The sequence below is a fragment of the Molothrus ater genome, chromosome 3 (genome assembly GCF_012460135.2).
Source record: "Molothrus ater isolate BHLD 08-10-18 breed brown headed cowbird chromosome 3, BPBGC_Mater_1.1, whole genome shotgun sequence".
Classification (NCBI taxonomy): Eukaryota; Metazoa; Chordata; class Aves; order Passeriformes; family Icteridae; genus Molothrus; species Molothrus ater.
In genome coordinates, this window is record NC_050480.2 from 96115112 (window position 1) to 96131277 (window position 16166).

Here is a 16166-nt window from a genome sequence, read left to right on the forward strand (position 1 = left end):
GTGTCTCATCTCTTTTGCCCATGGAGGGCTGCATGATTTCCTGTACTAGTTAATTATTCAAACTGGTATCTTAAAAGCCTTGATTAATTTCTATTCCTTACATTAGTTAATCCAACAATTCCTTTTAAATGTTATAGATATGTAATGGACAGTCAAACATTTTCAGTAAATAAAGTATGCTCCAGCCTTTCTTTTGTCTAAATCTTCTCATTTTTCACATTTTGATTTTAACTTCAGTATTTTCCCTTTTCCTTTTCATGAAGGATTTATATAAATGCAGAGAAATGAAGATAAATGAAGAAGATTAAGATCTAAATAGAAACTATTAAATAACAAGTAAGGCTTAATTGGGTTCTTTCACAATACTGCAACAAATACAGAAAACTTTTTCCATGACCCTTCAATGTTATTCAACCAACTATTTAGTCAAGCATTTTGTTAAGAATACCAGTAATTTTCACAGTAAAGGATAAAATTGCCCAAACTGAACAGTAAAATCTTAGTATGAAACTTAAGCTGGACAGAAAAATGAACTCTCTGAGAAAAAGACAAGGGAACACATATTGTTTTAATTTTTCTTCTCAGTGTAAAACACAGTTTTGTGCACACTGACATATGACAGATGACAACATTTTCATGCCAGTAGTGAATGTTCAGCAGCTGTGTTTGCTTTCTCTGCTGCATTCTGTACTTAATACAGACAGACAGCTACTTGTTTCACCCAGGCATCCAAACTAAAAGCATAGGAAAAAAGTACCCTAATGAAGAATATTCTGCTTATACCAACATAAAATCATTATGGAAATGAAAATTTATGCTTACTGATCATGGCCTACCCTATCCACTCTTGATATTGGTATAAAATACATACAGCCTCTCCTCTCTCTTCTTTTCTAAGGGTTTCCCCAGTTTTTTTTTTAGTTGGGTCAAGCTTAAGTGGTTTCTTAGGAAAGAAAGAAGTAATCCTTATCTGCTAGATGACTACAAATTACATTTGACAATGTAATTTAATGTAAAACAACTTTTAAAACTTTCACAATTTTTATCATACTGCATAAAATGAATTATTATACTTTTTAATCTATAATGCTTCATCTTTAGAAGATAAAATAACAAGGAGCTTATAGCTAAGGACATTGTCTCTATAATACATTTAATGTATGTTTTTACATACTAGAATTGTGTGCACAGATAGGAGTCTTCAGGATCATCTATATTTAGGACTTACATATATTATAATTAGTATTTATCTGTTTATAGTGTTCTTTTGATCAAAGATCCATCAGAACACCACTTTCAAAAGTAGCAACTATGAACTCAAGTGGGATGATGGCAACACAAGCAAGAGAGAAATGAGTATTTTGTTATCTTTCACAGTAGGATTGGTGATTTATACATAAAAAGAAGCACAGCAGTTAAGGCTTACAAACGTTTAAATAGATGATAAGTAAATCAGACACAACTGAAAAAAACATATGCCTCAACTGAGTAGGAAAGTGAGATATAATAAGATTGTCAATAAGTAAGACAGTAGAAAATGACTACATGCAAATTTAAATACTGGTGGTTTTTTCCCTTGTCAAGGGCTGAAGATGCTGTATTCTACTGGTCTCCTTGCTTATATCCCTAAGACTTTTAATAGGTCACCAAATAAAGCCTGCCAGTTCTGTACCACTCAGAAGGGTATTTTAATCTTAATAAAGTATATGGCTTAAAAGTCTGTTCAAAATAAGAATCTTCTTCCACAATGTAGGCTCAGGGCATGTGTGGAAAGTCCTAAGGCAAAATGCAGCAACACCATCTTCTAGACGCTTCTGCTGGTAGAAAAAAACTAAAAACCAAAACCACACACACAGAGTAATGATTGAAATCCCAGTCCTTTTTAAGTGAGTGGCTGAACTACTAGGCTAAAGTCAAGATTTTTATGGTCTGCTTTTCTTAATCCACTTCTCAGATCTAACCACTCTTACCTCCAAAATGCTATTTAAAACCATTTTATGTCTTATGGAAGAAGGGAGGTACAAAAACCAAGAAGAGGGGGTAGGTGCCACTTGCTAGGTTATGTGACACCACTAGTGTTGTGGACTGAAACACAGGGAATTAGGCAGAAAATAGTTGTCTGCACACTGAAGGAGGGATTATGCCCTCTTAATAATTTGCAAGGGAGACAGGCAGCCACTGGCCCAGGAGAGGCTTCTGCTCTCTGTGGGTATCAAATCAAATGCCCAGGGCACTTTCAAGTTTAGTATAATGGTGATTAATAGTTGAAGATGTTTCTTAGAGAATTCAGACTGGATTGAGATTTTACTCTTGTTCTTCCCAGAGGCACAAGGGTTACAAGTGTGCTGATCTTGGGGTAGGTGCCTATCAGTTTGAGAAATCCCAACCAGATGAGAGACCCACCTGGCTGCTGCCCAGTGGCATAATTGTTACAGGGACACTAGAACCCCCGTGGAGACCCTCATCACCTTGCCCAATCAGCTGGCAGATTGAATGAATGTGGAGCACCCAAAAGCACAATGACTACAGGAACATTCCAGCTCTGCTGAGAAGTACCACTGCTTGATACTCCCAATCCTCCAGTGTCACACCCACAAGCACACTACATTTCTGGGAGCCTGTTGCAGTGTGATTTCCTGTTTCACCCATCCCAACCTCTCAGGTGTGCCAACCTTTCCCCTCCCCCTTTGCCCTCTTGCTAAGAGCTGCCCATCAATCTTAACATTCCAGCAAGGGCATCGTGTGGTTGGCAGAAGTTCAAAAGATGCCCCTCAGGTCTGGGCTCATTGGCCTGTCCAAGTGTCTGTATCCCTTGAGCCTTCCCCTCCTCACACCTGGTTGGCCCTCACCTGTCCCTTCCCCTCCCCCTGTCCCCGGGGCTTAAAAGGAGACGAGACCATGCAGTCAGGATTCTGTTGGGAGCTGTTACAACATTCAGAGGTCTACCATCCTAAAATAAAACTCTGGATTAAGACTCTACGATAGAACCCGCTCTTTTCACCATCGCCTGAACCTTTTCCACCAGAGGTAAACTGAGTTCCTATTTTGCCTGGATTTGTTCTGAGTGCCCAGCTGCAGCATCCAGCCGGCCAAGGGTATCTCTGAGGTGAAACACCACAGCTGCCACCTTTGGCCCAGCAGCAAGGGCCAGACAAAGCCAGGCACGTCCCACCTGGAAACATCGTGATTAATATTCTATAGGAGCCTTGCCCAGTAACATCTGTGCCTGGTAACTGTGAGCAGCTGCACAACACAAACCAAGAGAACTTGCTGCTTAACCATCCTAGCCAAGCAATGATCTCCCAGATGGAATGGGAAGCCAGGACCCAATGAACATAATGCTAACAGGGGAACAAGTGAGAGAAAATCAGGATGGGTAAAAGCTCTCATTTCAGTGACCCCAATACCCAGATCCACTCCAGGCTGTCAAACAGTGTCAGAAGCACGATATAGATGGTTTAGTGAAACTCAAGATAATGGCCTGTTGAGGGAGGCATCCCATCCTACTGTGCTTCAACCCCTGATAGCTACAGTAGCACTCACAAAAGGAGCAGCTATGGTAGCACTGCTTCACTGGCTAACTGTACACACACCACAGCTACAGCTGGAGAAATGGCACAATACATACAGCTTCTCCTGGCAGTCCTCTGGGTCCAACAGGTCCTGGAGGGCCTTGCAGTCCCTATGAAATGATATAATACACACCTGAGGTAAAAGTCAATCAACTACTGTAATATGGTGTAAAGCATTCTTATATGTAAATATATTAAAACATCAGGCATTAAGAATTGTCTTCCACATGGAGTAAGAAGTACAGAGTTTGCTCATTCTCCCTTACTCTAACATTTAGTTCTGTAAGTCTTGTGGACTGATATGTACAAAATCCAAAGTATGTATATAAAGCAAATACAAGTAAATACAAAGGGAATACCTAAAGGGAAAGCATAAAAAAGAACAGATCAAGATTTCAAGAATCATTTTTAGGACAACAATTTTGAGGCTTCTATAACCACATCCATTCTCACTGGGTCTTCTTTTCATGATCTAAAAATTAAGATACTATCCAACATGAATACTATTGGGTGGCAGTTAGATTTAATATTTCTAATTCTACCTGTGTTTGATACAATTCAAGGCATCATGAGAGATTCTCAAGAATGTTTGTGCTTCAGTTACTTTTTTCACAGAATCACACAATTGTAGAATGGGTGAAGTTGGAAGCAACCACAGTGGTTTATCTGGCTCAACCTTCCTGCCCAAGCAGGGTCATTCTAGAGCACATTGCAGTTTCTTCCAATGAGGGAGACTCCACAACCTCCCTGAGCAATTTGTTCCATTGTTCAGTCACCCGCAGAGTAAAGAACTTCTTCCTCATGTTCAGGTGGAATTTCCTGTGCATCAATTTCTGCCCATTGCCTCTTGTTCTATTGCTTGGCACCATCGGTAAGAGCCTGGAAACCTCATCACCACTTACAAACAGTGATGAGGTCTCCTTCTTTTCTCAAGGCTGAACAAGTCCAGCTCCCTCAGTCTTTCCATGTAAGGGAGATGCTCCAAGCCCTTAATCATCTTTGCTCTCCACTGGACCTGCTCCAGGAACTCCATGTCTCTCTTCTACTGAGGAGCCCAGAACTGGACACAGCACTCCAGATGTGCCTCACCAGGGCTGAATAGAAGGGCAAGATCACCTGCCTCATCCTGCTGACCATGCTTTTCCTAATGCACCCCAGGATAACATTGGCCTTCTTGCCCACAAGAGCACTGCTGGCTCGTGGTGTTGTCCACCAGGATCTGCAGGTCCTTCTCCAAAGAGCTGCTTTCCAGCAAGTTGTCCCCTATGGGTATTCTCCCAGGTGCAGGACCCTGCACTTTCCTCTGTTGAGTTTCAGACAGTTCTCTGCCCATCTCTCAAACCTTCATGGTCCCTCTGAAGGGCTGCCAGCCCTCTGGGGTATTGGTCGCTCCTCCCAGATTTTGTGTTGTAGAGAACTTGCTGAGGATGCCTCTGTTCCTTCATCCAAATCCTTGGTGAACCAACTAAACAAGACTGGGCCTCTGTACTGAACCCTGGTGGACACCACCAGTGACAGGCCTCCAGCTAGACCCTGTGCCATGATTATGAGCCTCTGGTGTCTGCTCTTCAGCCTGCTCTGAATCCACCTCACTGTCCACTCATGCAGTCCACACTTCCTGAGGTTTGCCTGTGAGGATAGACTCAAGCAGGCCATGACTGCTGTAACATTACCTGCTGCCTCACAGGACTAAACAAAGGAGCTGCTCAAGTACAGGCAGTGGTTGCTCCTTGCCTCACTAAGCATAAAGAGAATTCACCCAGCTACCAGAGGATTTCTGATTGCAAAATGGGTGCTCATATTCTCAAGTGACAAAATAACACCTGTGTGTTTCTTGAATAACGTTTCTGTGTGACACTGAGAGCAACAAGAGCTTCATGTAAAACATAAATTTTATGTAAAAGAGCCATGATCCATATAAATAATTTGCATTCTTTGCCCATTAATACTAGCTAAAGAGTTGATAGCTCCAGAGTCCTGTTATATAACAGCATAGAATGCAATTGTTATTGGATGAAATAACTTTCACTTACCTTTGATCCTGGATTTCCAATAAGACCAGGTGGTCCAGGATCTCCCATTTCACCCTAATGATTTTGTTTGAGAAAACAAAAAAATTCAAATTTACTGCTATGTCTCTCAGTATCAGCTATGTATACTGACAACATATACAGTATGTACAAGTCCAAAAATACCTTATTTCCTTTTGATCCCTCCATTCCAGTCTCTCCCTGAAAATAGTAAATGCAACTATAAGAAGTTAGAAATTTAAGTAGGATCAAATAAGAACTTAATTTGCTACCTTAAAATATTGTTATGCAGTTTGCAGACATAAATATTGAGAAAATATAAAATAATTTCTGATGCCTTTTGCAAACTCTGAAAGACATAGCAACCTAATTTTTTCTGCAAATTTTCCCAATGTTTTAAAGGAAAAATGTTTGAAAAGACTACATTTCCTTAGCAGCATTTCCAGTCTATTCTTCACCACTACATCTTTTCTGGTAACCAATATTCACCTCCAAACCCACATATTATTACAGTAGAACTTATTCTGATTATTATAATATGTTAATAAAAAATATCTCAGTAACCTTGAGTTTTATATTTAAAAGCACAACTAGTTTTTGTCAAATATCGTAGGAGAGGACAAAAAATTAATTACAAATATGGAACATAGGTAAAGAGAGTCTTACAGAAAGAGTGTTCTGAAAATTTGTCTCAAAATAAGAAAAAAGTTATGCACACATTAAACAGCCGTATGAGAACAGCCTGATGTTAAATGCCACACTAGCCACATCAAAACAGTACAGATCAGGTCACATAAAACTTTCTGGAAAAGCTGAAAGAAAGAACCTTCAGGGAATAAAAAAAGCTTGTGCTCTAAACTCAGTTAATGGACAGTAGCAGCAACAGAAATGCTGAAAATCAGGGCACCTCTGGTTTTTTTTATAACCTGGGAGACCTTGATGGACATGTAAGAAGGAGACAATACATATGCTATTCCACATAATCCCTGCATCTAGTGAATGTCTACAAAGAAAAGAATTACAGAATGAATACGGTGTGACAGTAATCTCAAATGTTTCACATTATTCACAGCAGTTCAAAACATGCTACACTTACTGGGTCTCCTTTGTCCCCTTTTTCAGAAGGCTCTCCCTAAGAAAAGTAGAACAGAGGTTAACAGATTTATTTAAAATGTTAAATAGCACATATGTCTAGTTTTGCTGAAGAGTCCTGGAAAATGTGGCTATTTTAAAACTGTCTAAAATACAAATATATGTATTAGAAAAGTTTACTTGAGAGATGATGTTGATTTAATGCCAAGGCCATGACATTTGTGATTCTCTCAAGCAGGAGCACAAGGGAGGGTCAAGAACATGAACTAAAGAGAGTAATCACGCATCCAAATCTGAAAAATTCTCAAACTTAGATGCTTTATAACACACAAAATCATAAATCTGTTGTATCAATGGAGTAAAAATACTGTTTCTGCCTGCATGAAAACTATAAAGGAATATAAAGGTATGACCAAAGAAATCAAGAAGCCTCATAGCTGAATGGGAAAACACCTATTAATCAGTAGAACTATGTACAGCACACGTTCCTAGAAAAGCAAAATACAGTTCTGTTCCCAAGTAGTAATACCTCCTGAATCATACTGTAAAATTTATGCTTAAACTAAAATATACTAAATTAGAATGTTAATCTGTAAATTTTAATAATTTAAAGCTTCTTGTTTATTCATGTAGATATTGAAGATCATAACTTGAAAAAGTATGACTGTCACCTAATTAATGAGGCAGCCTCTGATCATAAACATATATAAAAATAATTTTAAACTGGTATTAAGTAAAAGTCTGAATGCTTTTAAAGCTAAAGGCTTTGTGAGCTGGTAAAACAGGGAAATTTACTTGCCTATGTAAATACCCTCCAATAAGGGGCTTGAATAAAGTACTAAGGACATTTAGAGATGGACAACTTTTCCCATACCCAAATATTTTGTCTTGATCTCCTGAATATTTTACAAGATTTCATTCAAAATCAGTACATTGCATCAACTTCTAGTAAACACATGAGCACAGAAGTAAGGAATTAACTCACCTTTTCTCCTTTTGCACCAGTCATTCCCAATTCTCCTTTTTGACCCTTTTAACAAAATTAATTATATTTAAAATCTTTGTATTCTGGCAAATGTAAATAACCCCCTCCTCTTCTTTAAATGTACTTTTTTCTGTACGGGCCACAAAATCTTAACGATTATTATAATGGAAATCAAGCTTAAACATCTGCAAATGAATTTAAATGGCTGTTTTCTACAGAAGATCTGCAGGCTTCTCAATAAAATGTTGTCAGTTCTGTCACATATCCAGAGCTCTTGTCTATTCTCTTAAAAGTTGAAAGGCATGCAATTGTTAAAATATCAGTGAGCTGTTTATACAGGACAGATAACTGTAAACAATAAAGCGTGGATTAAGAATTAGATTTCCATGCAATTTTTAGAGGCTGTCTATGAGTATTTTTGGTATAGAAAGCCTCATCATTACAGAGAAACTGCTTTAAATATTCATTATTTACTATCCAAAATATTTTCTGAATTTCAACTTTTTCAGAGTCTTTCCCACATAACTGTCAGGGCAGCTTGTTTGACTTCTCAGATGGCATTATAGAAACCATACATAATTCCTTCAGCATTTCTCCTTTCTATTTATACTAAATGAGAAAGAATCACATGTTGCCTCTGCAGGATAACACGATGAGTTGGATATCGGTCTACACAGATCAAAGTGCCAGTCATGTCAAAAATCTATTCCTTCAAAGCCCATTGGGATAAATCAAATAAAATGCACTGTGTTGAGGGTGGCAGGGAGAGGTTGGGTAGGCCCTTTGAAACTTCTCCAAATTCATCCCAAATGCTTACAACATCTCCTTTCTGGCCTTTAAGTCCAGGGGTCCCAAGTACTCCCAGTAGTCTTGTGTCACTCTGGAAAGAAATATCAGCACAAAGATTAGAAAATGCCACCATTTACTTCCAGTAACAACTTGTTTACCATAACAATTTATTTTAATTATCCAGTTGTAAATTCAGAAGTCCTAATTTACCACTAGAAAGGGAATAATAATAAATGCCTATGCAGTACAAGTAGGTAATGTGTTGCAGAACACATCCTTTATCACGCATTCACACTCCTGCCACACTAGCAGAAAATGAACAAAAGCATAAAAGGGAAATGTCTATGTTGACTATTGCTATGCAAATCTATGATTTTTTAAAGTTCAACACAAATAACATATTTTTATGCTCATTGTTACAATGCATTTCTCAAGTATGTTAGAAAAGAAGAAAACCCCCAACTTCTATGGAAAAGAACCACAAGCTTTTTACTTTTGAGTACCATGAAATGTAAAAAACCATAGAACTAATTTAAGTCTACTACAGTAGTAAGACAAAGGAGAGGGAACAGGCTCCTCACATTGCTTCTCAAGGAAGAGAGACTTAAGGACTAGATGGTTCAGGTTCTATACTTGCTCAGCTGTTACTGCACTGCATTTATTTACTCTTCTGTACAAGGTAGAGACACAATAAAACACAAAGCAAATGGTTTCCTTTTCACAAAGTCAGATGTCCTAAGGGGAACATGTTTCTCTGCAATGACAATGGAAAAAAAAGCAAAACCCAATAACCCTGAAAAATGAGCTCCTGTCAAGAGCCAGGGAATCCCAATCCTAGAAGACATGCCACTGGGGTGAGCAGGAACCCTGAGTAAGCCAGCTCACCTTGCCATATCCCTATTTCCAAAACTCTAAAATGGGAAAATATCATAATGAAAAAACGTGCCATTTACACTGTGTTAATATTTTCAAAGATAGTAATTGAATACAAATTGAAAAAAATCAATAATTATCTTAGAAATGCTAATTTCCTGATGGATTCTCCTTGGTGGTTAGGGTTTGTAACACTGTGAGCATACTAATTATCAAAATCACCTTCAGAACAAGATGCAGATACCCAGATACCTGAGTACTGATGAGAAGTAGCTGACTACCACTGGGCTGAGAATCCAGGTGTCTGTTACTGTGAGTGCACTACAAATTATGATTTATACTCAGTTGTGTTTTTTTTTTTTGGTAAATATGAAGGAAAAAAAAGGGGAAAAGGCTTTTAGACCAAAAAATTACCCTTATATTCTTTGCATTTTTATAGGTAATTTGCTCTTTAAAACCAAATGTTGGTAAAATACACCAAAGCAAAAAAAATAGCAAGTTAATACTGAATTATCCCATAACAGTCTAAAACTACTACAAATTATTGTGATTCCGAACATTTTCTGAACAGATTATGTTATAGTTTCAATTTCTTTGGGTTTTGGTTTAATTTTCTATTTTTATGTGGTGGAGAACAATGTTGATTAAACTGATTTACATGCCCTTTCCAAAGATATTTAGAAGCAAGTTTGGCTAAATGACCTTATATCTACATATGGAAAACTGGTAAGTAGGAAGGATGACAAACAGAGGCCTTGAAAACCCAAGCAAGGGATAACAGAGGTCTGAGAGTATAAAAATGCAAATAATGAGGCATTGTGTATCCATCTCTGAAGGAATGTAACATACAGGGCAGAATTAGTGTCTTGGCAAAAAGAGGAGAACAAAATGCGTTTATTGAACACATGCAAAGCATCTGATTCATGCTGAAAATGCAAAAGACATAACAAGAAGGAATATAAAACCAGTCACCTATAAAAACAGGCACACAGGAAGAATGAGGGCAGCAATGCTCCAGCACTGTCTCCCACCCCATTAAGGATCAATGCTACTCCTTATCCTCGGCAGGTTCCTCTCACCTTCATTAAGGGGAGACTGCTGATCTTGGTTTGCTGTTCAGCACAACTTGCTGCTGCAATCAGCAATTGTATTTATAGTGCTCTTTCACTATAAATCAAGGATCAAGTAAATTATGCTTTTAAAGGCTCGCACTCCAGCCTCCTTAAAAATCACTCTGATAAAGTGATTGATGCTGACCCAGAAAAATCCTGCTTGCAATAAATTATTTAAATACATTGTGCAATTACCAATACATATTACAGCAATCAGAAAATTTGCAAATAATCTGATAAGAAGCAGAGAAATAGAAAAACAGAAAAAACATTGTTAATTATGATGGGCCTTAAGAGCCACCACATTTCTTGATATAATTTTGTCATGGTTCCTAGAAATACTAAAACAAAGAAGCCATACTAATATTCTTAGGATAAAAAAAAAAAAGGTGTGAAAATACTTGTAACAAGTAAAATGTAGTCAATACCTAAACACTTTAAACACCCAACTGAAAGAATACCTTGTGACATCCTTGAGAACTTGGATAAAATGATGGAAGATGACACCACCATTCGCTGTGCTGTAGGGAACCTCAAAAACCTCAGAGTATCACTCAAAAATAATTTCACTAATGGTAACTGAGGCACAGTGCAAATTCAGTACTGGAATGTGATAGACTGCTTGATGTCTCCAAGGTGCTGTGGACAAAATCAGCTTCTGTCACAGTATGAAACAGCATGGAGAAAAGACAAGTTACTGGTGCATACATCTGCCTAAGTGCATCAATGGCAAACCAGAGAAGCTGTTCTTTTCTTTGAAGACCTCTTTGTCTTGTCATTGATGGGAATATCTCAATCCCATCCTAAAATGTATAGGAATTAATAGGTTTGTTGTTGGAGACTTAAGCTGCCTCTAAAAGTCCACTTTAACTAAAAGTTTGCATATTTAGAACCTTCTACTTGCATCAGAAAGCCAACTCCTCTTTCATCTGGAATCAAACAGCATTTCCTTGTTGAACAGTTAATTGCTTATGAAAGAGTCATTAAAATCTTCAAACTAGACAGCTGAAGTAAGAAGAAAGTTGATAAGCTATCCAGGATTTAAAAGATAATTAATTTATAGACCCATACCAGCTGGTCTACATTTTTTCCAGAAGATTGTTAATTAGGAAATATTAGCCACCTTAAGATTACTTAGAGCATTATAAGAAACACGATTTTTGGAGACAGAGGTGTGTAATTTCCTGGAGATCATCACTGTTTGTATTTCCTCTTGCAGAATTAACCCTAAAAAGACTATCAGGATTAAAGAGACTGATAAGGCAGAGGTGGGGAATGAGTTACAAAAAATATGATTTACAAAAAATATGGTATCAATAGAGAAAACGTTGCTGGTACCAGTGAAAGCTTTTTGGCAGGAGAAAGAAACTGGTAAGGAAACCAAACGTGAAAGCCAAAATATGTAAAACTTCAACACATATACATGAAGCAGGAGACCAAATACAGAAACTAAGTCTCTAGGCATAAAAAATGCTCTATGCTTAACTCCTAATACATGCTTCTAAGGTGATATACTGATTTGGGATGGATTAAATATCATAATTAATATCAAAGAAATCACTTCAGTGATAAAAGCAGCTGGAAAGGTACGTTTGACATGAATTTAACTCCAGAATCCCTGCTCAAGGAAAGATTTTAGCACTCATTTGGGAATGCTAAATCAGAAAAATATCCTGAATACATGTGCATTCTATTCATGTATAGTTAATGCATTCTAATATTAAAATAAATTGATTTCCTCCAGGCTTGACCTGCATGACTTAAGTTGTGATACACACATTAACCACTGTACTAGGGAAATAATGTTGTAATAGTGCATCTGGAATTTTTGAACAAAATGGTTTTCTGATCAGAGAGGTTACATACTCCCAAATCAATTAAGCAAACTTCTCCATTCTCATACAATGGCAGATACTACCACAGCTTAAATGACTTGAAATAGCTGCACTAAGAATGTAAAAGCTCTGTCAAGTTGAACTCAGTCCTATGCAATTTTTAGTCTTTTAAGTTCTTTTAGCTTTTGTAATTGACACAGTATTTTTATTAGTCCGTAATACAAACATAAGGACAATTCTCATGTCCTTATGGACTGCTGGCAGATATTTTTTAAATTATGCCTCCTTGTCTTTCTATTTTACTCTTAGAATCATGACAGAGTTGGTCAAGAAAGTAATGTCAAATTCAGTTTAAAGCAATTAAGTTTAGAAATGGGGAGCCGGTGCTTCACACTAACAGTCAGGTGGTCCCCACATTTCCTTTCTGAGTTTCACCAGTCAAAAACAAGTAAGCAGAAGATGGATGGGAGGCAAGACACATGGCAGCAAGATTGATGACAAGGTAGAAATGTGACGGGAGTGTGGATTGAAACTTGTAAAGGGATGCAGAAAGGGGGCAGGAAAGAAACTACCTTTTGAATTAATTTGGAATTAGGTTTGGAAAGTGGTTTGGAATGAGGAGTCAAAACTTTAATCATTTCTGCCTTAGATACTACTTAGTCATAAACCCACACAGACACCAAATCAAATCTCCATACCTCATTATAATGCTTGTTCAATGAATCCAGGATTCCTTTTAGTCCAGATGGGCCCTATATGGAAAAATATGCATCAGAAGGTCATTTTAATTTAACAAATTTTATATTTGTTTGCATATCTTTTTTTAAAAAGCAGTGGAGAAGTAAAGGTTTTTTTTTTTTTTTTGGAGTGTACAGTAAATTATCTTCTGTAACTTCATTATTTCTTTTTTCTGGCACAGAGGGAGAAGAAAGTTAATTTTTAAATCTCAGAATTTTGAAAACCAGCAACTTATTTTCAAGTGAACTGGTCATTCAGAGCAGGCAGCAATTAAATCCATATCTATTTTAATACAAGTCCCTTCTGGTATGAACAATATTCTTGTTCTGCAGCATTTTAAAGCTCTTTCCACTAACTCGAAGCACAAGTTTTGATGTAGAAGCAGCTCCTAGTGTGAGTGAACAACTAGGTGTTTAACCTGGGAGTACAGTAAGTGAAATTGAGGAAAGCAAGAATTCTCCAGAATATTAACTTTCTAGTTTTATTAGCATTGCAAGTTTTTACTTAAACACACGTTTCATCAAGAAATTAAACACTGTAAAAGGAACTTCCTGATCAAATTAACATTTACGATAGAAACACTGAAAAATGTGCTTGAGAAAAAGCATTTTTGGACATTAAATCTGCCCATTTTTAGGCATATTCTGCCAAAAAGCATGGCCTCAATGAGATTTTCAAGTTTGATAGATGGAGCAGAACACAGAAAGTACCGTCAGTTCTTAAGACTCAATTAGATTTACAAATTAGTGTAGCTACTCTCTTTGAGTTGAAGCTTTCACATAAAGCAATATGAACACCAACAACTCACGATGGCTGTAAGAAACATTTGACTGTATTAATAAGATTACAAAATATTCAAGTAAGTAATTTAGCCTGATTGACCTGGATGTAATACAAACTGGGTGCAAAAGCAACTCTCCTCCTCTGGGGCTTTTATAATTACAATTTATCCTTTGCAGCTTTTGTCTTAGTATGGATACTAGGAAAACTTGGAGGCCACTTGAAACATCTCAGGTATTTCACTCCCTCCTTCTTCCCTAAATTGGAAGAGACAAAAGTGTCTTCCTGTTATTTCAAAGTGAATTGTCACTTCAAATTTATGTTAAAAGTAAGATCAATATGGTCATGATGTCTTCACTAAGATCTCACTCCACTCTGATTTCTGACGTTAAGGGCAGAGTTTTTACTTTGCTATCCATAATAAAGCCGGCAATTCAGAACTGGGACTGAAGCAGAATGACACTACCTAGACATCTCAACATCAACACTGTAAACCTGCTGTACTGAACCCTTTAACCCAGGATTCCTGGAGAAATCTGAAATCCTGCAAAGAGTCAAAAATAAGAACTTACTCTCCCTTTGCATTTGACATCATGTATCATGCTTCTTTTACAGTTTTTCCACAGCTGAAACTGCTGCAGACACACAACCCAGGAAGAAATTAATGCTGCCATCAACCCCAGAATCTCAGATATTATTTGTACATACATAAATAATTTTTGACAGGATGAAAAGTACATTGGCATAGTTTTGAAAAACAAGCATATCCTCAAAAATCCCCAGAATGTCTCATGACTAAGACAGTCAAGGAGAACTTTAGGCATTTTGGTTGCATTCTTGACTATGCCACAGCCTTTGTGTTACCAGTTTAGTATTTCAGTTTTCCAAAAATTGATATAAATTTAATAATTTTTTATTTCTATAATTTCTTCAATAATAAAAACTAGTAAAACAAGTGTACAACAACAGAAGATATTTTTATTCAAGACTTTTTCCCAAATCACAGTCTCTTTTCTTCCACAGTTTCACTACACTAATATAGTTGCAGCGTCTACTCTGAAGTCTCTACAGACTAAAAAACCCCAGCAGCATTGGTTTGAATGTGGAGAAGCAATGAAATTAACAACAGTTGAAGAATTATTGTACCAGAAGTTTCTAGCTTTTGAATGAGAATTTTGCACATCTGCCACTTTTAAGCTCACTTGAGCAGGGTTTCCTTTTTTTCTAATATCAAGTTGTGTAATTGAGAGAAGCGAAGCACACAGAGTAGAGTTGTATGAATAAGAAAAGAACTGAAAATGTGTCCTGATTGTTTCCCAAAATTGCAAACAGGTTTCAGATGCTATTTCTACAGACAAGGCAGGAATAGAAACACAGGTGCTTAAAGGGAAATAGCTCCAAACTGTGAAATTACTGGGGTTTACAACATATTTTCCTCCCTTAACTTTTATAGTTCACCTGCATTTCTGTAAAGATGAGACTGTTGACAAAATCTACACAATCTCACAGTCCATGCATAAAATGGGTAACAAGTAAATTGTTGGTTGCATCTCAAAAATAGGCCATTTCAGAGAACACAGTCTGCAAGTGACTCAGTGCAGTTACTTTATCCCTGTATTTCACTTTGGTGTCTGCCCATTAAAATAAGACCCTGTTTTTCTGTTTATTTTAATGCAAAACCTCATGAAACTCATCAGGGCAGATGTACAATATTGCATAACTATTCCAACCAGCAAATGGAAAGAATGATGAAAACATGATGTCTCTCACAATAGGACATAAGAAAGAAATTACATTTTGATATGGATAAAAAAAACTTTATGCATAGAAACAAGCAATATGACCAACCTTTGACTGTCTTTCCCACACTCTAATGGAAGTGTTTCCAATATTCTTCTAAGAAGTAGCTGAAAGTCCAGGAAAACCAGAAATGCTACTGACAATTTTCACTTATCATTGCTTTGATTTCTTCTTTATTGTAATTAAGTGATAACATTCACTCACTCCTAAAATATTGGTAGAGGGATGACAATATTTCCTGAGGCAGAGGAAATGAAATTTCCAAGGTGAACTGCTGGCTACTTAAGATAACTAGTTTGGGGGCACTGACATATGTATTGAATCACAACAGCAAAAGTGTATGTAATTAAATGAAGAAGTTCAAGTGAACTCCTCTACTGCATCCCATGCAATGCAGAAAAAATGAAACCCTGTTTTAATTTAAAAATTTAGGGAGTAACACAAAGCTCGTCTTCCAAGCAAACATATTGAGAAGATAAAAATATGAAGTTCAGCCTCTTGCAAAGGTAAATGATAAACTGAATGATGAGCTTCAAAAGCTATAGCAATGTGAAATGAAT

The 16166-nt window shown here is 37.1% G+C and overlaps 1 protein-coding gene across 4 annotated transcripts in view; it reads right to left on the reverse strand.

Moving 5' to 3' along the window:
• Positions 1 to 16166, reverse strand: part of COL19A1 (collagen type XIX alpha 1 chain) — a 178014-nt gene that overhangs the window by 38227 nt on the left and 123621 nt on the right. For all 4 annotated transcript variants that reach the window (XM_036380957.1, XM_036380955.1, XM_036380956.1 and 1 more), the window contains 7 exons: positions 12987 to 13040; positions 8497 to 8559; positions 7680 to 7724; positions 6699 to 6734; positions 5768 to 5803; positions 5606 to 5659; positions 3629 to 3682 (listed from right to left, as the gene is read on the reverse strand). In XM_036380957.1, coding sequence (XP_036236850.1) covers positions 3629 to 3682; positions 5606 to 5659; positions 5768 to 5803; positions 6699 to 6734; positions 7680 to 7724; positions 8497 to 8559; positions 12987 to 13040 — 342 coding nt within the window. The remainder of the gene's footprint in view (positions 1 to 3628; positions 3683 to 5605; positions 5660 to 5767; positions 5804 to 6698; positions 6735 to 7679; positions 7725 to 8496; positions 8560 to 12986; positions 13041 to 16166) is intronic.